The following is a 25,069-nucleotide window of genomic DNA, read 5'->3' as shown; positions in this document are numbered from 1 at the left end:
TTATCAGAAAAGAGTACCTCCATAGCTGATCATCTGAGACCCTTTAAGTGATCAACATTAAGGATATTTAAAGCATGTGTTGATCTTTGATTTACCAATAGTTTTATCCTATCAAAGAGTAATCCCCCTTTTCTTTCTTTCTTTCTTTTTTTTTTTTTTAAATTTTTAATCTACACTTACATGAAGAATACTATGTTTACTATGCTCTCCCCTATATCAGGTCCCCCCTAACAACCACATTACGGTTACTGTCCATCAGCTTAGCAAAATGTTGTACAGTCACTACTTGTCCTCTCTGTGTTGTGCAGCCCACCCTCCCCTTTCTCCCTCTCCCCCATGCATGCTAATCTTAATACCCCCTTCTTCTCCCCCCGCCTTACCTCTCCCTGCCCACCCATCCTCCCCAGTTCCTTTCCCTTTGGTACCTGTTAGTCCATTTTTGGGTTCTGTAATTCTGCTGCTGTTTTGTTCCTTCAGTTTTTCCTTTGTTCTTATACTCCTCAGATAAGTGAAATCATTTGGTATTTCTCTTTCTCCGCTTGGCTTATTTCACTGAGCATAATACTCTCCAGCTCCATCCATGTTGCTGCAAATGGTTGGATTTTTCCACTTAAGGCTGAGTAGTATTCCGTTGTGTATATGTACCGCATCTTCTTTATCCATTCATCTACCGATGGACATTTAAGTTGCTTCCAATTCTTGGCTATTGTAAATAGTGCTGCGATAAACATAGGGGTGCATCTGTCTTTGTCAAACTTGATTGCTGCGTTCTTAGGGTAAATTCCTGGGAGTGGAATTCCTGGGTCAAATGGTAGGTCTGTTTTGAGCATTTTGATGAACCTCCATACTGCTTTCCACAATGGTTGAACTAATTTACATTCCCACCAGCAGTGTAGGAGGGTTCCCCTTTCTCCACAGCCTCGCCAACATTTGTTGTTCTTTGTCTTTTGGATGGCAGCTATCCTTACTGGTGTGAGGTGATACCTCATTGTAGTTTTAATTTGCATTTCTCTGATAATTAGCGATGTGGAGCATCTTTTCATGTGTCTCTTGGCCATCTGTATTTCTTTCTTAGAGAACTGTCTGTTCAGTTCCTCTGCCCATTTTTTAATTGGGTTATTTGTTTTTTGTTTGTTGAGGCGTGTGAGCTCTTTATATATTCTGGACGTCAAGCCTTTGTCGGATCTGTCATTTTCAAATATATTCTCCCATACTGTAGGGTTCCTTTTTGTTCTATTGATGGTGTCTTTCGATGTACAGAAGCTTTTCAACTTAATGTAGTCCCACTTGCTCATTTTTGCTGTTGTTTTCCTTGCCCAGGGAGATATGTTCAAGAAGAGGTCACTCATGTTTATGTCTAAGAGGTTTTTGCCTATGTTTTTTTCCAAGAGTTTAATGGTTTCATGACTTACATTCAGGTCTTTGATCCATTTTGAGTTTACCTTTGTATATGGGGTTAGACAATGGTCCAGTTTCATTCTCCTACATGTAGCTGTCCAGTTTTGCCAGCACCATCTGTTGAAGAGACTGTCATTTCACCATTGTATGTCCATGGCTCCTTTATTAAATATTAATTGACTATATATGTTTGGGTTAATGTCTGGAGTCTCTAATCTGTTCCTCTGGTCTGTGGTTCTGTTCTTGTACCAGTACCAAATTGTCTTGATTACTATGGCTTTGTAGTAGAGCTTGAAGTTGGGGAGTGAGATCCCCCCTACTTTATTCTTCTTTTTCAGGATTGCTTTGGCTATTTGGGGTCTTTGAATTTCCATATGAATTTTTGAATTATTTGTTCCAGTTCATTGAAGAATGTTGCTGGTAATTTGAGAGGGATTGCATCAAATCTGTATATTGCTTTGGGCAGGATGGCTATTTTGACAATATTAATTCTTCCTAGCCATGAGCATGGGATGAGTTTCCATTTATTAGTGTCCCCTTTAATTTCTCTTAAGAATGACTTGTAGTTTTCAGAGTATAAGTCTTTCACTTCTTTGGTTAGGTTTATTCCTAGGTATTTTATTCTTTTTGATGCAATGGTGAATGCAATTGTTTTCCTGATTTCTCTTTCTATTGATTCATTGTTACTGTATAGGAAAGCTACAGATTTCTGTGTGTTAATTTTGTATCCTGCAACTTTGCTGTATTCCGATATCAGTTGTAGTAGTTTTGGAGTGGAGTCTTTAGGGTTTTTTATGTACAGTATCATATCATCTGCAAATAGTGACAGTTTAACTTCTTCTTTACCAATCTGGACTCCTTGTATTTCTTCGTTTTGTCTGATTGCCGTGGCTAGGACCTCCAGTACTATGTTAAATAACAGTGGGGAGAGTGGGCATCCCTGTCTGATTCCCCGTCTCAGAGGAAATGCTTTCAGCTTCTTGCTGTTGAGTATAATGCTGGCTGTGGGTTTATCATATATGGCCTTTATTATGTTGAGGTACTTGCCCTCTATTCCCATTTTGCTGAGAGTGTTTATCATGAATGGATGTTGAATTTTGTCAAATGCTTTTTCAGCATCTGTGGAGATGATCATGTGGTTTTTGTCTTTCTTTTTGTTGATGTGGTGGATGATGTTGATGGATTTTCGAATGTTGTAACATCCTTGCATCCCTGGGATGAATCCCACTTGGTCATGGTGTATGATCCTTTTGATATACTGTTGAATTCTGTTTGCTAATATTTTATTGAGTATTTTGTCTGTAATTTTCTTTTTTGGAGGGGTCTTTGCCTGGTTTTGGTATTAGGGTGATGTTGGCTTCATAGAATGAGTTTGGGAGTATTCCCTCTTCTTCTATTTTTTGGAAAACTTTAAGGAGAATGGGTATTATGTCTTCTCTGTGTGTCTGATAAAATTCCGAGTTAAATCCGTCCAGCCCGGGTGTTTTGTTCTTGGGTAGTTTTTTGATTACCGTTTCAATTTCTTTGCTCGTAATTGGTTTGTTTAACTTTTGTGTTTCTTCCTTGGTCAGTCTTGGGAGGTTGTATTTTTCTAGGAAGTTGTCCATTTCTTCTAGGTTTTCCAGCTTGTTGGCATATAGGTTTTCATAGTAGTCTTTAATAATTCTTTGTATTTCTGTGGAGTCTGTCGTGATTTTTCCATTCTCATTTCTCATTATGTTGATTTGTGTTGACTCTCTTTTTCTCTTAATAAGTTGGGCTAGAGGCTTCTCTATTTTGTTTATTTTCTCAAAGAACCAGCTCTTGGTTTCGTTGATTTTTGCTATTGTTTTATTCTTCTCAATTTTGTTTATTTCTTCTCTGATCTTTATTATGTCCCTCCTTCTGCTGACTTTAGGCCTCATTTGTTCTTCTTTTTCCAGTTTTGATAATTGTAATGTTAGACTATTCATTTGGGATTGTTCTTCCTTTTTCAAGTGTGCCTGGATTGCTATATACTTTCCTCTTAAGACTGCTTTCGCTGTGTCCCACAGAAGTTGGGGCTTAGTGTTGTTGTTGTCATTTGTTTCTATATATTCCTTGATCTCTATTTTGATTTGTTCATTGATCCATTGATTATTTAGTAGCATGTTGTTAAGCCTCCATGTGTTTGTGAGCCTTTTCGTTTTCTTTGTAGAATTTATTTCTACTTTTATACCTTTGTGGTCTGAAAAATTGGTTGGTAGAATTTCAGTATTTTGGAGTTTACTGAGGCTCTTTTTGTGAGCTAGTATGTGGTCTATTCTGGAGAATGTTCCATGTGCACTTGAGAAGAATGTATATCCTGTTGCTTTTGGATGTAGAGTTCTATAGATGTCTATTAGGTCTATCTGTTCTAGTGTGTTGTTCAGTGCCTGTGTGTCCTTACTTATTTTCTGCCCAGTGGATCTATCCTTTGGGGTGAGTGGTGTGTTGAAGTCTCCTAAAATGAATGCATTGCAGTCTATTTCCCTCTTTAGTTCTGTTAGTATTTGCTTCACATATGCTGGTGCTCCTGTATTGGGTGCATATATATTTAGAATGGTTATATCCTCTTGTTGGACTGAGCCCTTTATCATTATGTAGTATCCTTCTTTATGTCTTGTTACTTTCTTTGTTTTGAAGTCTATTTTGTCTGATATTAGTACTGCAACCCCTGCTTTCTTCTCAGTGTTGTTTGCCTGAAATATGTTTTTCCCCTTGGCTTTTAGTCTATGCTTGTCTTTGGGTTTAAGGTGAGTTTCTTGTAAGCAGCATATAGATGGGTCTTGCTTTTTTATCCATTCTATTACTCTGTGTCTTTTGATTGGTGCATTAAGTCCATTTACATTTAGGATGACTATTGAGAGATATGTACTTATTGCCATTGCAGGCTTTAGATTCGTGGTTACCAAAGGTTCAATGTTAGCTTCTTTAGTATCTTACTGCCTAACTTAGCTCGCTTATTGAGCTGTTATATACACTGTCTGGAGATTCTTTTCTTCTCTCCCTTCTTATTCCTCCTCCTGCATTCTTCATATGTTGTGTGTTGTGTTCTGTGCTCTTTTTAGGAGTGTTCCCATCTAGAGCAGTCCCTGTAGAATGCCCTGTAGAGGTGGTTTGTGGGAAGCAAATTTCCTCAGCTTTTGCTTGTCTGGGAATTGTTTAATCCCGCCATCATATTTAAATGATAGTCATGCTGGATACAGTATCCTTGGTTCAAGGCCCTTCTGTTTCATTGCATTAAGTATATCATGCCATTCTCTTCTGGCCTGTAGGGTTTCTGTCGAGAAGTCTGATGTTAGCCTGATGGGTTTTCCTTTATAGGTGACCTTTTTCTCTCTAGCTGCCTTTAAAACTTTCCTTGTCCTTGATCCTTGCCATTTTAATTACTATGTGTCTTGGTGTTGTCCTCCTTGGATCCTTTCTGTTGGGGGTTCTGTGTAATTCCATGGTCTGTTCGATTATTTCGTCCCCCATTTTGGGGAAGTTTTCAGCAATTATTTCTTCAAAGAGACTTTCTATCCCTTTTCCTCTTTCTTCTTCTGGTATCCGTATAATACGAATATTATTCCTTTTGGCTTGGTCACATAGTTCTCTTCGTGTTGTTTCATTCCTGGAGATCCTTTTATCTCTCTCTATGTCAGCTTCTATACGTTCCTGTTCTCTGGCTTCTATTCCTTCAATGGCCTCTTGCATCTTATCCATTCTGCTTATAAATCCTTCCAGGGATTGTTTCACTTCTCTGATCTCCTTCCTGACATCTGTGATCTCCCTCCGGACTTCATCCCATTGCTCTTGCATTTTTTTCTGCATCTCATCCCATTGCTCTTGCATTTTTCTCTGCATCTCTGTCAGCATGTTCATGATTTTTATTTTGAATTCTTTTTCAGGAGGACTGGTTAGGTCTGTATCATCAGGTGTTGTCTCTGTGATCTTTGTCTGCCTGTAGTTTTGCCTTTTCATGGTGATAGAGATAGTTTGCAGAGCTGGTACAAGTGACCGCTGGAAGAGCTTCCCTTCTTGTTGGTTTGTGGCCTTCTTCTCCTGGGAGAATAGCGACCTCTAGTGGCTTATGCTGTGCAGCTCTGTGCAGACAGGGCTTCTGCTTCCTGCCCAGTTGCTATGGGGTTTATCACTGCTGTTGGTGTGGGCGTGGCCTGGCTGGGGCTGCTCCTCCAAAATGGTGGAGCCCCGTTGGAGGGGGATCGGCTGGGAGGCTATTTATCTCCGTTAGGGTCCTCTGTGCTCCCTGCTGCCCAGGGGGTCAGAGTGCCCAGAGATCCCCAGATTCCCTGCCTCTGGTCTAAGTGACCTGTCCTGCCCCTTTAAGACTTCCAAAAAGCACTCTCCAAACCAAAACAACAACAGCAACAATGAGAGAGGGAACAGAAAAAAAAAAAAAAAAAAGGAAAAAAACATGCGATTTTTTTTTTTTTTAGTCCTCAGGCGCCGGTCCCAGGCACCTGCTCACTGGTCCTGCTGCCCTGCCTCCCTAGCACCAGGGTCCCTGTCCCTTCAAGGCTTCCAAAAAGCACCCGCCCACCAGTCCCGCAGGGAAAAACGTGCGGAATTCTTTCTCCTCAGGCGCCGGTCCCAGGCACCCACTCACCAGTCCCGCCGCCTTGCCTCCCTAGCAACGGGGTCCCTGTCCCTTTAAGGCTTCCAAAAAGCACTCGCCAAAAAGAGAAAAAAAAAAGGGGGAAAAACGCGCGATTTCCTCCGTCCTCAGGCGCCAGTCTCAGGTACCCACCCTCCAGTCCCGCAGGGAAAACGTGGGATATTCTTTGTCCTCCGGCACCAGTCCCAGGCACCTGCTCACCAGTCCCGCCGCCCTGCTTCCCTAGCACCGGGGTCCCTGTCCCTTTAAGGCTTCCAAAAAGCACTCGCCAAAAAGAGGAAAAAAAAGGGGGGAAAACGCGCGATTTCCTCCGTCCTCAGGCGCCGTTCTCAGGCACCCACCCACCGGTCCCATAGGGAAAAATGCGTGATATTCTTTGTCCTCAGGTGCCGGTCCCAGGCACCCACTCACCCATCCCGCCACCCTGCCTCCCTAGCAAGGGGGTCTCTGTCCCTTTAAGGCTTTCAAAAAGCACTTGCCAAAAAAAAAAAAAAAAAACGCTCCGGTTTCTTTCCACCCGCCGGGAGCCGGGGGGAGGTGCGCTCGGTTCCGGCTGGGCCAGGGCTTGTATCTTATCCCCTTCGCAAGGCACTGGGTTCTTGCAGGTGTGGATGTGGTCTGGATGTTGTCCTGTGTCCTGTGGTCTTTATTTTAGGAAGATTTTTCTTTTTTATATTTTCATAGCTCTATGTGTTTTTGGGAGGAGATTTCCACTGCTCTACTCACGCCGCCATCCTGGCTCCGCCCCCTGGGTGCATATATATTTATAATGGTTATATCCTCTTGTTGGACTGACCCCTTTATCATTATGTAATGTCCTTCTTTATCTCTTGTTACTTTCTTTATTTTGAAGTCTATTTTGTCTGATACTAGTACTGCAACACCTGCTTTTTTCTCCCTATTGTTTGCATGGAATATCTTTTTCCATCCCTTGACTTTTAGTCTGTGCATGTCTTTTGGTTTGAGGTGAGTCTCTTGTAAGAAGCATATAGATGGGTCTTGTTTTTTTATCCATTCAGTGACTCTGTGTCTTTTGATTGGTACATTTAGTCCATTTCCATTTAGGGTGATTATCGATAGGTATGTACTTATTGCAATTTGAGGCTTTAGATTCATGGTTACCAAAGGTTCCAGGTTACTTTCCTTACTATCTGAGAGTCTAACTTAACTCACTTAGTATGCTGTTACAAACACAATCTAAAGGTTCTTTTCTATTTCTCCTTTTTCGTCCTCCTTCATTCTTTATATATTAGATATCAAATTCTGTACTTTTTGTCTATCCCTTGATTGACTTTGGGGATAGTTAATTTAATTTTGCATTTGCTTTGTAATTAGCTGTTGTACTTTCTTTACTGTGGTTTTATTACCTCTGGTGACAGCTATTCAACCTTAGGAACACTTCCATCTATAGCAGTCCCTCCAAAATAGACTGTACCGATGGTTTGTGGGAGGTAAATTCTCTCAGCTTTTGCTTATCTGGAAATTGTTTAATCTCTCCCTCCCTCAAATTTAAATTATAATCTTGCCAGATAAAGTAACTGTGGTTCCAGGCCCTTCTGCTTCATGGCATTAAATACATCATGCCACTCCCTTCTGGCCTCTAAGGTTTCTACTGAGAAGTCTGATGTTAGCCTGATGGGCTTTCCTTTGTATGTGCTTATTTCTATCTCTGGCTGCTTTGAATAGTCTGTCCTTATCCTTGATCTTTCCCATTTTAATTACTATGTGTCTTGGTGTTGTCTTCCTTGGGTCCCTTGTGTTGGGAGATCTGTGGATCTCCAAGGCCTGAGAGACTATGTCCTTTCCCAGATTGGGGAAGTTTTAAGCAACTACCTCCTCAAAAACACTTTCCATCCCTTTCTCTCTCTCTTCTGGTATCCCTATAATGCGAATATTGTTCTGCACTTAACACAGTTCTCTCAATATTCTTTCATTCTTAAAGATCGTTTTTCTCTCTGTGCCTCAGCTTCTTTATATTCCTCTTCTCTAGTTTCTATTTCATTTATTGTCTCCTCCACCGTATCCAACCTGCTTTTAATACCCTCCATGCTGCTCTTCAACAATTGGATCTCCGACCTGAATTCATTCCTGAGTTCTTGGATGTCTTTCCGTACCTCCATTAGAATGTTGATGATTTTTATTTTGAACTCCCTTTCAGGAAGAGTCACGAGGTCCATATCATTTAAATATTTCTTGGGAGTTGTATTAATAATTTTACTCTGGACAAGGTTCCTTTGGCGTTTCATGTTTGTATATAGCACCCTCTAGTGTCCAGAAGCTCTATTCTGGAGCTGCTCAGCCCATGAAGCAATGTCAGGGGTCGCAGGGGAGCGGTACTGGTGCTTCGGGGGAGGAAAGAGCTGTCCCCCGCCTCTCGGCCGCTATGCCTGTCTCCACTGCCTGAGCCAGTGGGCCAGTCACACAGGTATAAGTTTTTGTCCCAGAGCAGCTAGATATGGATCCCTGCTTTCCACAAGCAGCCGGAATCCCAGTCTCCCCAGGAACTCTGCCTATATTAACTTTCCAACCGGTAGTCATGCGAGTCTCATGAAAGCACCATGAAATGTAGGTTTGTGCTCTCCCAGAGCGGATCTCCAGAGCTAGGTGTTCAGCAGTCCCAAGCCTTCCACTCCCTCCCTGCTCTGTTTCTCTTCCTCCCGCTGGTGAGCTGGGGTGGGGGAAGGGCTCTGGTCCTGCAGAGCCACAGCTCTGGTACGTTACCCTGTTTGGTGAGGTGTGCTCTTTTCTCCAGGTGTATGCAGTCTGACACCATCCTCTTTCCTGTTGCTCTCTCAGGATTAGTTGTGCCAACTATATTTTCTAATTGTATCCAGTTTTAGGAGGAAGCCTCTGTCTCTCCTCTCACACCACCATCTTTAATCCCATTCTAACTGTTAGGAATCTCCCTTTTTTTTAAAGTCTCAGGCTTAATTTTCCTGTAGCTTTTCTGAGAGCTTTTCTCCTTATTCCACCCCACCACACACACACTAGGCCTCAAGGATTATAGGCAAATAGCTTTCCCAATGCCTCTGTGTGTTCTAGGTCATTTCTGAAATTTACTTTAATGTCTGTTATAAATGACTTAACACAAATTTAGTTTTAGCAGATTTTTTTTTAAAGGCTAATATAATTATAAACGGTCTGAATTCCTAAGGGATGTCTGCATTCTAAATTGGTGGTGTGAACCTGTGATTTACTTGGAATTGATGGATTCCCCTATTAATATATCTCAAAGAATTTGGAAGAATAAAATTGGATTCCAATAGTCCACAATCATACATAACAACAAGTAAGTGAAAATGACGGACAAGAGAAAGCTTTCCTGTTTGGTAGAATGCCCACTAATAAGTGTAGAAGGGATGAGAAAATAGAAAACCACCCCTTAGCCAACAACCATAGTAATAAATATTTCATGCAAAAATTACCAATCAATGCAAAATGGGCAAAATGCTGATAGAAACAAGTCATTTACAAAGTTTCAAAATATTTCCCATGTGATATTTATTAATTACAAAAGGAAAAATATAGTAGTAATTTTATAGTGAAGAAACCTGGCAGACACCACCTGAACCAAGTGCTCAAACTTAACATTACAAGAAAAGACACCATGTGCCTCCTGATGCAGTGTATTAAGAAGACACAACATCATTCCTGTGCTGCTAGTCCTGCCAACATGCATACCTAAATCTAGTAATGAGAAACCATCAGATAAATCCAACTCAAGGAATATTCTACAAAATAAATGATCTGTACATTACAAAAAAGCAGAGATGATGGAAGACAAACTGAGGAACTGTTTCAGATTGAAAAGAGCCTTGAAAACTGAATGCAGTGGATCCTGGACTGGAGAAAAGATTTCCTCTTTCATCATGAAAGACATTAGTGGGCAACTGGCAAAATCTGAGCCATGTTAATTTCCTGATACTCATCACTAAATCATGATGATGTAAAAGAATGTCCTTGATTTCAGTAAATAGATGCTGAAGTATATAGAAGTAAAGGGGCATTATGTCTGTTACTTAGCTTCCAAGTAACTTCTGAAAAATACACAGGGAAAGAGGGTGTGGGAAAGTTGGGGTTCCTATGGCCAGGATCCTCACTGAACTTAAACCACCTGATGATGTAACTGGCCCATTACTGCGCTGCCGCTTCCACACCTGTAGGCAATAAGCTATTATTGCGCTATATAGAGAATTCGGCCCTGTGCTCTGGGTGGAGGCAGATATGCTAGTGCTCAACCTACCCCCAGAGAACAAGCCGGGTAATAAACCCTTTCACCCCAAGAACCACTGAATCCATAGCGAACTTGCCCGGGGCTGAAACCCATTGGCAAGACAGAGGGAATAAGATAAAAATGGTATCATTTTGGAAATCTCCATGAAGGATTATGGGAATATTTTGTATTACTTTGGCAAGGCTTTCTGTAGGTCTAAAATTATTTGAGGATTTCAAAGCATGATATCACAAGGATTCAGAAGTTAGCCCAAAAAGGCTCCCATTGGCCAACATGGGGGCAATTTGAACACCAGAATAATTAGTGATTATAAGCCATTGAAAAAATATGAATCCACACTGATAATACATTAATAAATGGGGGAGAAGTGAAGTCTTTTGTTTACAGCAGAGTATTGAGGGCTGGTGGAAGGAGTGAATTGTATGGCATAACAATTATATATCAATAAAGCTATTTAAAATATTAATTGATAGACAAATGGATAGAGAAAATTTCATCTATCCATACAATGGGATGTTACTCATCATTGAAAAGGAAGGAAATCCAGTCACATGCTACAACATGGATGGACCTGGAGGACATAATGCTAAGTGAAATAAGCCAGTCACAAAAAGACAAATACTGTATGATTTCATTTATTTGAGGTACCCAGAGCAGGCAAATTCATAAAGAAGGTATAAATGGTGTTTACCAGGGGTTAGGGGAAGGGGGAATAGAGAAGTTGTTGTTTAATGGGTATAAAGTTTCAGGTTTGTGAGATGGAAAAGTTCTGGAGATCTGTTTCCTAACAGTGTGCATATATTTAACATTACTCAACTACACACTTTAAAATGGTTAAGATGGCAAATTTTATATGCTTTCTACCATAATAAAAAAATACGAGGGAGTGCTAAGGTGGGAAAATCATTTTTCACCCATCATGTTAAAGACTGAATGAGGCAAAAAAGAACATTGGATGCTAAATCTACATGGAAATTCTGATAAAGAGCAGAACATGTGCATAGTCACAAAAGTGCCACTGACTGTTCGTAGTTGCAAGGGGATAAAATGAAATAGTAATTATATAGGAGAAAAAACTGGACAACACCTTGATCAAAATGAGCATTACCAATGAGGGAAAAATGGACAGTATAACTTTCAGATGTGAAACCCTGAGAAAGGAATATTTCCCATTTGGTATTCCAATTGAGAATGAATAATATGAATTTAATCACAAGGAGACCTCAGAAAAAATTCAAATAAGGAGCATTCTGTTAAAGAAACAGCAGAGCAGAGGTACTATACTCTATTTAAATGCCCATGTCCAGAAATTAAAGAAAAGCTGTAGAAATAATTCAGATGAGAAGTGGCTAAAGAGATATGGCAGAGTACTTCCAGCAATGAAGATGGAGGAATAGGAAGGCAAAGTGGAAACCTCCCACATACATAGCAAGGAAGCAACTACAACAAAAGCAACCTGAAGACTATACAACAGATCATCTACACCTGGTGAAGAAGAGAAGCCCACACAGAGGGGTAAAGTGGCAGAACCTCAGTTGATTGGACCCAATCCCTTTTCCCAGCCCAGCCCAGGCCACAAGCGGGAGGGAGAGGAACAGAGCAGGGAGGGGTAACTGCTCAGGAACTCGGCACACCAGACCCTGGAGATCTGCCCTGGGAATATGAGTCCACAGTACTCTGGGCTTTGGTGATTAACAGGGCTGGACACCAGTGAGAGTTGGAACACTAGGAGGCTGAGACTCCTGTCACCTGTGGAGGATAGGCACATTCCAGTGGTCTTGCTGAGACCCAACACAGAGGCAGCAGTTTGGAAGATTTAACAGCAGTGGGAAGGGTGCCAGAGGGGAGAGGGTTGGACAGAGCTCTGTTTGCAGGAGAAAGGGCAAGTGGATGACACTTCCCCAGCCCTCTCTCAGCCCATCTAGTTGGGCACTCACAGACAAAATAAGTTTCAAAATCAAAGTAATGAGACAAGGATATTACATAATGATAAAGAGATCAGTCCAACAAAAGGATAGAACTATTATAAATATCTATGCATCCAACCTAAGAGCACCTGAATATGTAAAACAAACACTAACAGAACTAAAGGGAGAAACAGACTGCAACTCAATTATATTAGGGGACTTTAACCCACCACTTACATTAATAGATGAACTAGAGAGAAAGTAAGTAAGGAAACGGAGGTGCTGAACAACACACTAATCAGATGGACTTAACAGATAATATACAGAAAATCCATCCAAAAGCAGCAGGATACACATTTTTGTCGAGTACATAGAATGTTCTCCAGAATAGATCACATATTAACACACAAAAAGCCCAAATAATTTAAAGGTTGAAACTGTATCAAGCATCTTTTCAGATCACACTGATACAAAATTAGAAATAAATTACATGAAGCAAACAAAATCCTACAAACACATGGAAGCTATAAACAACATGCTTCTAATAATCAACAGATCCATGAACGAATCAAACAGACCAAGCAATATATGGAAACAAAACAAAAATAACAACAGTTCAAAATATCTGGGACACCATAAAAGTGGTTCTAAGGGAAGTACATAGCAACACAGGCCTACCTCAAGAAACAAGAACAATCCCAAATCTACACTTACAACTAAAGAAACTAGAAAAAAGAACAAATGAAACCCAAAGTTAGTAGAAGAAACATAACAGAGAAGGATAAAGCAATAGAAAAAAAATTCAATGAAACCAACAGTCGGTTCTGTGAGAACAAAATAAACCCCTAGCCAGACTTACCCAGAAAAAAACACACAAAATTAGAAACAAAAAAGGAGAAATTACAACTAACACCACAGAAAATACAAAGAATTATTAGAGAATTCATGAAAAACATGCCTATAAATTGAACAACCTAGAAGAAATGGACAAATTCCTGGAAAAGTACAACCTTCCAAGACTTAACTACCCAGGAAGAAATAGAAAATCTAAACAGACAATACCAGCAACAAAACTGAATTTGTAATTAAAAACTACCAACAAACAGAACTCCAGGATCAGATGGCTTCAGAGGAGATTCTGCCATCCTTTCAAGAAGAGCTAATACCCATCCTTCTTAAAGTATTCCAAAAAGTAGAAGAGGAGGGAATACTGACAAGTTCATTCTATAAGACCAGCTTCACTCTACTACCAAAACCAAAGACACTACAAAAGAAATTATAGACTAATATTCCTGATGAACATAGATGCAGAAATCCTAAACAAATAGTAGCAGACTGAATTCAAAAACAGATCAAAAGGATCATCCATCATAACCAGCTAGGATTTATTACAGGGATGCAAGGATGGCACAGTATTCATAAATCAATGTGACACACCATATTAATAAAAGTAAAGATAAAAACCATATGAACATCTTAATAGATATAGATGCTGAAAAAGCATTTGACAAAATTCAACAACCATTCGTGATAAAAACTCTCAACAAAATGGGTATAGAGGGAACATACCTCAACATAATAAAGGCCATATATGACAAACCCACAGCTAACATACTCAATGGTGAAAAGCTGAAAGCTTTTCCTCTAAGATCAGGAATAAGACAAGGATGCCCACTCTCACCACTTTTATTCATCATAGTACTGGATTTCCTAGCCATGGAAATCAGATGAAACAAAGAGATAAAAGGCATCAAAATTGGTAAGGAGGAAGTTAACCTCACTATTTGCAGATGATATGATACTATACATAGAAAACCCTAAGGACCACCAAAAAAACCTATTAGTACTAACCACTGGATTCAACAAAGTTGCAGGATACAAGTAATCTGTTCCATTCCAACATACTAACAACAACCAGTAGAAAGAGAAATCAGGAAAACAATTCCATTTCAATTGCATCAAAAAAAATAAAATACCTAGGAATAAACCTAACCAAGAAGGTGAAAGACCTGTACTCTGAAAAGTATAAGACACTTATGAAAGAAATAAAGACAACATAAATAAATGGAAGTCTATCCCATGCTCATGGAAAGGAAGAGTTAATATTGTCAAAATGACCATCCTGCCCAAAGCAATTTACAAATCAGTATAATCCCTATCAAAATACCAATGGCATTTTTCAATGAGCTACAGCAAATAATCCTAAAATTCATATGGAACCAGAAAAGACCCCCGAATAGCCAAACCAATCCTGAGAAAGAAGAACAAGTCAGGGGTATTATGCTCCCTGACTTCAGGCTATACTACAAAGTGACAATAATAGAGCAGTATGATACTGGCACAAAACCAGACCCCATAGATCATTGGAACAGAACGCAGAGCCCAGATATAAACCCACAAATATACAGTCAATTAATAAACAATAAAGGAGCCATGAATATACAGTGGGGAAAAGACAGCCTTTTCAATAGCTGGTGTTGAGAAAACTGGACAGCTGCAAACAAGAGAATGAAACTGGATCACTGCCTAACCCCATACACAACAGTAAACGTTAAATGGATCAAAGAACTGAATGTAAGTCATGAAACCATAAAACTTTTAGTTTTAAGAAAACATTGGCAACAATCTCTTGAATATAGCATGAGCAATTTTTTTCTGGACACATCTTCTCGGGCAAGGGAACAAAATAAACAATGAACAAGAGGGACTACATCAACTAAAAAGATCCTGTACAGCAAAGGACACCATCTAAAGACAAAAAGGCAGCCTATAGTATGGGAGAATATATTCATAAATATTTTATCCAATAAAGGGTTAACAACCAAAATATATAAAGAACTCATTGGACTCAACACCAAAAGAACAACCTGATTAAAAACTGGGCAGAGGACCTGAGCAGACATTTTTCCAAAGAAGAAATCCAGATGGCCAACAGGCTCATGAAAAGGTGCTCCACATCACTAATCATCAGGGAAATGCAAATCAAAACCACAATGAGATATCACCTCACACCAATTAGAATGGCCACTTTTCGAGTGACAAGAAATAACAAGTGTTGGCAAGGATGTGGAGAAAAGGGAACCTTCCTACACTGTTGGTGGGAATGTGAATTAGTGCAGCTACTGTGGAAAGCAGTATGGAAATGCCTCAAGAAACTAAAAATTGAAATAACACTTGATCCAGTCATCCCATCTCTAGGAATTTACCTGAAGAAAACAAAATCCCTGATTTGAAAAGATTTACACCCCTACTTTCATTGCTGCATTATTTACAATAGCCTAGCCAAGATATGGAAGCGACTTAAGTGTCCATCAATAGATGAATGGATAAAGAAGAGGTGGTGTGGTGTGTGTATATATATATATATACACACACACACACACACACATACACAATGGAATGAAGAAATCCTGCCATTTGCAACAACACAGATGGCCCTAGAGGTTATTATACTCAGTGAAATAAACCAGGCAGAGAAAAACAAATACCATATATTACTTACTTGTGGAATCTAAACAAAGCAAAACAGAAGAAAATAGGAGTAGACTCAAAGAGACACCGAGAAGTCATTAGTGGTTACCATTGGAGAGTGTTTAGGATGGGTGGGTAGAGAGGGGCAGGGGTATAAAGGGGCACAAAATTTCTCAATCATAATATATAAGCTGGTCATGGTAGTATAACATGGAGAATATAGCCAATGATTCTGTACCATCATTCTGTATTTACAGATACTAACTGTACTATTTGGAGTTAGGATTTTATAATGTGGGTAACAGGTGAACCACTGATTTTAATACTTGAAACTAATATAAGTTTGTATATAAACCACATTTAAGTAAAGAAAAAAATAAATAACAAGACATGGCCTCCAAATACAATACATGACCCTAGACTTGCTGTACCAGAGCAGGAAAGTGCTACAAAGAACATTAGTGAATCGGCTCACAAAATTGGAATAGAATACATGGTAAATTATAGAAAGATATTAATATTAAATTTCCAGAAGTTTGTAACCATACTGCTGTGATTATGCAAGAGAATATACCTGATCTTAAGAAACACAGACTGAATAGAAGCATTTATGGGGAAAGGGTCTTGAAGTACGTAACCATCAAGTGGTTCAGAATAAAATCACATACACAGAGAGACAGAAACAGAGGTCTGCATAAAGCAAATGGAGTAAACTTTTAATAATAGGTGAATCTCTGGATAAAGGATGTCTTTTGTGCTGTTTGCATTTTTGCACCTTTGAAATTTTTCCAGTTAAGATGTTTTTTAAAAATCAACATCATTGACTAATATAAATGTGTATCTAAACTCCTGCAGTGTCTATTTTCCATGTATACCTTACATGGTAATTACAACAGGGACCAGCTCAACAGGCATCAATATGGTAAAAACTCAATTAATGTTAGCAATTACAATGTATCAGCCCTAGGTTAAGTACCTGAATGCTGTCTTTGTCGGTAGGCATCCTGTAATCAAAGAGCATCTTTTATCCTTAATGGTTTTACCCATTATCAACAAACTTTAACAAATAAAAGATTAAAGAATTCAGTATACTATGACAAGTTCACAGTTTATATCCAGTCTTTTCCACAGTGAGGGATAACCAGGTATAGCTTTCATTTTAATTCATAAATAACAATATTTTTCTGGATAATATGAGGTAAAGATTATAAAGTGATCCTTTTCTAACTTTATCTGAATTCAACTGATTGTTAATATGATGATAAAGACTATAAAGTAACTTACATTTTGTTAGTTTTTTTGGACTCTCTAAAGGCACTGGCTGGTTGTCAATGTATGAAAATGGAAGTTCTAATCCCCCTTGGGAGGCCCAGCCTGGAAGAAGGGAAGTAATAAGAATTATCTATTATTAATCAAAAAAGGAAGTAGCATCAGAAAAACAAGAAAAGGTAAAAATACCTAATAAGTTCTCCAATCTTAGTACCAGGGTAAGATTCTACAGTATGAGGTATAAAATATAAATTAAAATTTATCTGTAATTTTATATTTTTATTCAAATCATCTAAATTTTGTCTCTGCTAGAGTTCAACCTCCTTACATTTTTCAAAGTGGTTTTGAAACAAATATACAAGTTTTTTTCTTTTTAAACAATTGCAAATGGATAAGGTATTGAAAGAGATGTTCTAAGGAGTTGGGAAGAAAGGAAATAGACCTGATAGTTACAATCTTGAAATCTGTAAATAACTTTATACCCTTGGACTTGGTAATCCCATTCCTAGAAATTTATCTTAAGGAAGTAATTTAACTGAGGGAAACAGTGCATGCATGATTATATTTATTGCAGCATTACTTATAAAAGTGAAAAAAGACAGTAAGGAAGGAATTAAGTAGATATGGTAGATATGTAAACAGCACTAGAAGGGAACTTAGATTATCCTGCGTACTTCCTTGTATAGAGGAGATCATTTAAGGCCCACGTACTTACTTGTTGTTCCTAGAACATACATCTTTTAACTGTCAGGGCAGCTCACTTTCCTGGTCTATATTACAGGAGAAGAAGGAGACATAAAGAGAAGTGAAGTAGAAAGAGTCCTGTATTAGGAGCCAGGAGACCAGATTTTGGTCACCTCTTAACTGTTTAAACTATCTGATGACCTTGAGCAAGACACTCGGAGTATCAACTGCCTTAGCTGTTATCATGGGACTATCCTGGCAGCCTGCAAGCAGGGATCAGCTGTTCTGAGTGGTGGAAAAATATTGTTGATATAATGTATTGCTGGAAAATAAGAGAAGAATCCAGTGCTACCAGAGATGTGGCAAAGAACAGTAGGAGTTCATAGTGGAGAATGAATCAGTTTGTAAATCTTTATTAGGCTATTGATATGCCACATAGGAATAATTTTCTAAAATTCTACTGTAGCAAGAAATCTGAAATATTTAGAGAGTGCCTCTTTCTCAAATAATACTTTTATTTGGACTATTTAACAAATTCGTAACTGTGGTTTTTTAACTGATATTTATGGAGCTCATTTTATGCTGCTGTCATAGAAAGCACAAAGATATATCACCTCATAGATATGCCCCTGAGGTACTTGCAGACTGGATAAAGTATGATGGTCCTGCATGTAAAGTATGAATGTAAGTTTTTAACACAAAGTATAATACAGTGGGACACTGATAGATGTTGTGAAGCTTCTTCTCAGGGGTTAAAATCTATTAGGGAATGAAAGGCAGGGATGTATGGGAAGATAAATTCTGATTAAAGCCCTGAAACAGATACATCACTGTGGAGGCCAGAGGTAGGAGAGGCCACATTCACCTGGCAGCACTGAGGAAGTCTCCAAGGGTTGGCCACCATGAAGAGAACACTGGATTGGGAATCTAGCACTCAGGCTGAAGCCCTACCTTCCTTACTGATCCTAAATTAAAGGAGCAATACAGACTCCAGTGGTGATAATATTTATTTTTCCAGTTTATCTAGTAGTACTGAAGTTAAAAATCAGTCTCCTTATTGATTTTAGTATCTACAGGCACATAGTTTTGCTTCACAAAGATAAAATAAGTCATTGGTGTCCAAATGTTTCATAGACACTTACTGTTGAAAGCTCTGTCAGCATGGAGGCCAAGGTCAAAAAGCTGTGAAGGAAGAAATCGTGAGGCATGACCAAGAGGCTCAGACACCACAGAAGGCTTCTGGGACATGAGACTGGCGCTGGGGCTCCCAAAGGTATCTTGGCATTCTTGGGCAAATTCACTAGTACTTGAAGAACCAGGACTTAGGAGGTTGTTGAGAAATGAGAATTCCCTCTCAAAATCATCTTCCAATGAATGTACCAGGAAATCTTTTGCAACTCCTGAAAACAAAAACAGAATTGGCTTTTTCCTTTTTGAGGAAATGAGAATAGAATATATGACAAATCAAACTGTTTGCATTGTTCTCACATTTTATTAATATAATTTTTAATGAACAGTTAAACTGATTAGAAGCTTATGTAAAGACTACATCATCAAGCTGCCAGTTTTCACATTTAATGTGACAATAAAAGGATCAATGGAGCTTCTTTTTTTATGAAGCTAGACAAATGATGTAAAGCTCATACTGAAAACATGCAAGAGTAGCTAAGAAAATAATGAAAGGAAGAGGAGAATACTAGCCCCATCAGGTATAAAGATACCTAAGAAAGTTATAATTAAAACTATATGGCACTGGAGCATGCATGCATCGATGAATACAAAGAAGTCCAGAAATACACACAGAAATTTAGTATATGACTAGAAGTTATCTCAAATTACTGTAGCAAAAATAGCATTTAAAATATGATATAAAGGATAGCCATTTGCAATAAGAACATTTAATTCATTGTTAACTACATATATATATATGAATAAACTCCAAATGAATTGGAGATGTACATGTAAAAAATAAAACTACACAAATACTGGAAGAAAGCATAAATGAATTTCTCTAACCTGAGTTTTACATATGACAAAAACCCAGATCCAATACAAGGAGATTAATAAATTTGACTACATAAATTTTTTTTAAAAATTGACATGGCAAGACACATTATGTGAAATTTCAAAAGAAAAATGACAAACCGGGAGAAAATGTTTGCAACGTAATTGCTTGGGGGAGATTTTCAAAGTAGTATGTACTAAATGCATACCCTCCTAGATAGTGAAGGTACATGAGAAAGGAAGGTAAACACAGTCTCCCTGTCCTTAGTTACACAGAGGCAGAAATATAAAAAACAAAGAATTATTTCATTTCCATTGTGATGTGCTACACAGTAGAAGTACAGGGTTGTATCCCTGTGAGGAGACCTATGCAGATTTTGATATTAATAAATGATAAAAACTAAAGAAATTTAAATAATAAACTATTCATGTAGATAAATTATAATCTTACCATTTTCAGAGTTAGAAAACTGATGTGCTTCAAATTCTCTTCCTTGAAAATCTTTTTCCTTGTGATCTTCAGCTGCTGAAACAAAAGCACATGAAAGGTAAGTTGATCAAGAAGAAATTTAGCATGCTTATTTACTGTAATATTTTATAACAGTTCAGCCAAAGTGCTCAATTGACCAAATCAGATTGTAATACATATAAAAGGGAGATGTAAATATTTAAAGAGCCATATAATTACATCTATATACAGATGTTCCCCGACCTACAATGGTTTCAATTTACTAATTTTCAACTTTTCAGTGGTATAAAAGCAATACCAATTCAGTAGAAACTGTACTTTGCAACTTGGATTTTGATCTTCTGCCAGGCCAGCAATATGCAGTGCAATACTCTCATGATGCTGGGTGGTGACAGTGAGCCACAGCTCCCTGTCAGCCACATTGTCATGAGGGTAAACAACTGATACAGGTACCACCATTCTGTCCCCATACAACCGTTGTTTTTCACTTTCAGTAAAGTATTCAATAAATTGAGATTCAGTAAAACGAGATTCAACAGTTTATTATAAAATAGGCTTTGTGTTAAATGGAATTGCCCAACTGTAGGTTAATGTAAGTGTTCTGAGCATGTTTAAGGTGGGTTTGGCTAAGCTATGATGTTTAAGTCAGTAAGTACTAAATGTAGTTTCAACTTAACAGCATTTTCAACTTACAATGGGTTTACTGGGACATAACCCCATCATAAGTCAAGGAAGAGATGTAATATATATAATTGTTTGTACATATATATAAACAAATAACTTTATAATACCCATAGGTATTCAGTCCTTTGTTATATCTATGTCGTCTTGGAAGTTAAAGATTTTCACATTCTATGTAAATCGGTTCAGCCACTATGGTAAACAGTATGGAGGTTCCTTGAAAAATTAAAAACAGAAATACCATATGACCCAGCAATGCGTCTTCTGGCTATTCATCCAAAAAAAACCCAAAACCCACTAACTCAAAAAGGTATATGCACCCCCATGTTCACTGCAGCATTATTTATAATAGCCAAGATACAGAAACAACCATCAATAGCTGAATGGAAAAGATATGGTTTATATATATATTACACATACACACTAGAATATTATTCAGCCATAAAAGAGAACAAAATGTTGCCATTTGGGACAACATGAATGGATCTTGAGGGCATTATGCTAATGAAGTAACTCAGAGAAAAAGGTGAATACCATATGATCTCACTTATATGTGGATTCTAAAAAACAAACACTGAGCTCAGAGAGAACAGATTTGGTGGTTGTCACGGGGGTGCAGCAGTGGACAAACTGGCAAGGGTGGTCAAAAGGCACAAACATCCAGTTATAAAATAAATAATTCATGGGGATGTAATATATAGCATGGTGACTACAGTTAGTAATACTGTATTATATATTTGAAAGTTGCTAAGAAAGTAGATCTTAAAAGTTCTTACCACAAAAAATATTTTTGTAACTATGTCAGACATTAACTAGTCTTATTGTGTTATTTCACAATATATACAAATATCAAATCATAATGTTGTACACCTGAAACTAATATAATGTTATGTCAATTTTACCTAAATTCTTAAAAAAGTTTCCAAATTCCAAACCCTATTCCTTCCCTAGTGGCCCTGTTCTCATTTTGTATTCTCTAAAAGGCCATTTTATATTTTGTTCTGCCTGACCTCCATGTTTACAACACAACAAAGGTCCATTTTATATTGAATGCATGAATAAATGATTGGATATGGTCTACTTTTAATTCAAAAGTTGCTTTATTCTTTTAAGAGCAGTGCATAGCTTTAAGCAGCATTTTTGCAATTCTCACAATAGAGTGACAGTAGTGATTTCACCTGAAGGGAAAGATCAAACACAAGTGCTAAACAACAGCATATTGTCTTTTCTTTTTAATGTTTTTAACATTAAAAAAAAATCAAACACACAAACCAAAACCTCCATAGGCAAAAATTGTTTTCCAAAAAAAGTCATTTCCAAGTTTTTGGCCTATGTTGATATAAATTATGCTGTATTACTACAATGGGAGCCAGTTTCTTAGAGTCAGTTTCCCATATAATTTCCCATCTTATTTGCAGCTCAGTGTACATAAAAACCAAAAAAAAAAATCAAGTTTTTGACATCTTCAACTATTATCAGTCATTAAAAAAAAAATAAACGAGAATTTCTCCTACCTATAAAAATGGACAGTGTTGCTGTATGCAGAGCTTAAAAGATATATAACACATCTTAGTACAAGGAAGTAATATCTCTACTACATTCATATTAAAGAATGCTCAGTTTGGTATACTTCAAAAGAAAGTAGGAAAGGTTAAATTAACCAAAGTAATAAAAAAGAACAAATTAAAAGAGGTGTAAGGAATTCAGGGTTTTTAGTTTTAAGATAAGGAAGCTAAAAGATGAATGAACTTCTGAGTTCAAATTCAGTTAGTATAAAGATAGTGAAAAAGTATGCAAGATAAAAAAGAAAAAGTGAACTTTATCATTAAAGATTTCAGCTGTACATTGAAAAAATGAGAGGGAAAAATCTGGGAATGGGGAAGAGATTCTGGAGGTGGCTAGAGATGGAAGTAAGGAGGAGAATCAGGGTTAGAGGGCAGGGAAGGAATGGGGGACAAACAGTCACACCCACAGAAAATTTTGGTAAGCTACAGAAAAAGTTTGGAGAATGGAGAAACATGTTAGAGGATATTTAAGTGAAGAGTTGCTATATAAGATGCAGGGTAACAGATTCAAGATGGTGGCATGAGAGGTGAAACAGAGAACTCCCAAAACCACATATAATACAAAAATATAGTTAATACAACTAATCCTGAAAGAGTAACAGGAAAGAAGGCTGCACCAGACTGCATACACCTGGAGAACAGAGCAGACCGCACCCAACAGGGTAACGTACCGAAGCCTTGATCCAAGCCCTTCCCCCACCCTAGCTGACCAGCGGGAGGAAGAGAAACGGAGCTGGGAGAGGATGGGAGCCTAGGACTGCTGAACACCCAAGCCCTGGAGATCTGCTTTGCGAGCACAAACCTATACTGCATGGTGCTCTGGAGATCAGTGGGGTTGGAAAGCTAAGACAAGAAGAATACTTGAGAGACTGAGATTCCAGCCATTTGTGGAGGACAAGGATCCACATCCAGCTGCTCTGGGACAAAGGAAAGGTAGGGGACTGAGAGGCTTCCTAACAGTGAGAGGGCTACTGAAGGGGTGCAGTTTGCATGGAGCTTGCTGCCTGGGAGATGGGATAGGTGAACAATGTTGTCTGGGCATGCTCTGCCCAGCAGGTAGGGGACTTTTAGGAGCTTCAGGCACTCCATCACCCTGGCTGGCTACTCAGCTGTGAGGCCCCCCACTGTGAGACGCAGCCTGCTGCGCCTTCCTCCTGGCCTGTTGGCACCAGCTCGCAAACCAGCATTCACTGCCTTGGCATCAGGCCAGCCAGAGGGAAATGCCGCCTATGACAGGTACAGATGCAAAGCACAGAGGCTTACACCTGTGTGTTTGGCCCACTGGCTGACAGTGGAGACACGCACTGCAGCCAGGAAGCAGGACACAACTCTTTCCTACCCAGAGGCTCTAGAGCCACTCCCTTGTGACAACTGACCTCACTCCAGGGGGTGAGCAGTTCCAGAGACTAGAGCTTCTGGGCACTAGAGGGTACCACATAGGAATATGAAATGTCAAAGGAACCTGGTTCAGACCAAAATCTCACAAACCCCAGAAAAACGGCCAAATGAAACTCAACTCACCTGTTTTCCTGAAAGAGAGTTCAAAATAAAAATCATTAACATGCTCATGGAGGTACAGAAAAATATTCAAGAACTCAGGGATGAGTTTAGGATGGAGATTCAATCATTAAGAAATTCCATATCTGAAATAAAACATACAATGGAGGATTTAAAAGCAGACTAGATAAAGTAGAAGAGACAGTAAATGGAATAGAAACTAGAGAAGAGGACTACAAAGAAGCTGAGGCACAGAGAGCAAAAAGGATCTCTAAGAATGAAAGAATACTGAGACAACTGTGTGACCAATCCAAACAGAAAAATATTTGCATTATAGGGGTACCAGAAGAAGAAGAGAGAGAAAAAGGGATGGGATAGAAAGTGTCTTTAAGGAGGTAATTGCTGAAAAGTTCCCCAATCCGGGGAAAGAGACAGTCTGTCAGGCCATGGAGGTACACAGATCTCCCAACACAAGGGACCCAAGGAAGACAATAACACCAAGACATATAATAATGAAAATGGCAAAGATCAAAGGCAAGGACAGACTATTAAAAGCAGGCAGAGAGAGAAATAAGATCACATACAAAGGAAAGCCCATCAGGCTATCATCAGACTTATCAGCAGAAACCTTACAGGCCAAAAGGGAGTGGCATGATGTATTTAATGCAATGAAGCAGAAGGGCCTCTAACCAAGAATACTTTATCTGGCAAAATTATCATTTAAATTTGAAGGAGGGATTAAAAAATTTTCAGATAAGCAAAACCTGAGAGAATTCACCTCTCACAAAACACATCTATGGTGTATTTTGGAGCGATTGCTATAGATGGAAGTATCCCTAAGCTAAATAGCTGTCACCAGGGGAAATAAAACTACGGCAAAGTAGAAGAATTAATTACTAAGCACATACAAAACCAAATCAACTACCCCCAAAGTCAATCAAAAGATAGAAAAGGAATACAAAATATGATACCTAATATATAAAGAATGGAGGAGGAAGAAGGAGAAAAAAAAGAACCTTTAGATTGTGTTTGTAATAGCATACTGAGTGAGTTAAATTAGACTGTTAGATAGTAAGGGAATTACCCTTGAACCTTCAGTAACCATTAATCTAAACCTGTAATGGTAGTAAGTACATACCTATTGATAATCACCCTAAATGTAAATGGTCTGAATGCACCAATCAAAAGACAGAGAGTCACTGAATGGATAAAAATACAAGACCATCTATATGCTGCCTGCAAGAGACTCATTAAACCCAAAGACATACACAG

The 25,069-nt window shown here is 38.5% G+C and overlaps 1 protein-coding gene across 15 annotated transcripts in view; it reads right to left on the bottom strand.

Annotated features, from left to right (window-relative positions):
* ICA1L (islet cell autoantigen 1 like) overlaps window positions 1-25,069 on the bottom strand; it is a 75,129-nt gene that overhangs the window by 11,958 nt on the left and 38,102 nt on the right. For 12 of the 15 annotated variants that reach the window (XM_037009192.2, XM_037009193.2, XM_037009200.2 and 9 more), the window contains 3 exons: window positions 20,037-20,111; window positions 18,724-18,981; window positions 16,913-17,002 (listed from right to left, as the gene is read on the bottom strand). In XM_037009192.2, the coding sequence (XP_036865087.1) occupies window positions 16,913-17,002; window positions 18,724-18,981; window positions 20,037-20,111 (423 nt within the window). The remainder of the gene's footprint in view (window positions 1-16,912; window positions 17,003-18,723; window positions 18,982-20,036; window positions 20,112-25,069) is intronic. The other 3 variants (XM_037009197.2, XM_037009202.2, XM_037009203.2) reach the window with 2 other exon arrangements.

The sequence above is a fragment of the Manis javanica genome, chromosome 12 (genome assembly GCF_040802235.1).
Source record: "Manis javanica isolate MJ-LG chromosome 12, MJ_LKY, whole genome shotgun sequence".
Classification (NCBI taxonomy): Eukaryota; Metazoa; Chordata; class Mammalia; order Pholidota; family Manidae; genus Manis; species Manis javanica.
This window is presented reverse-complemented; position numbering and strand designations above follow the sequence as displayed.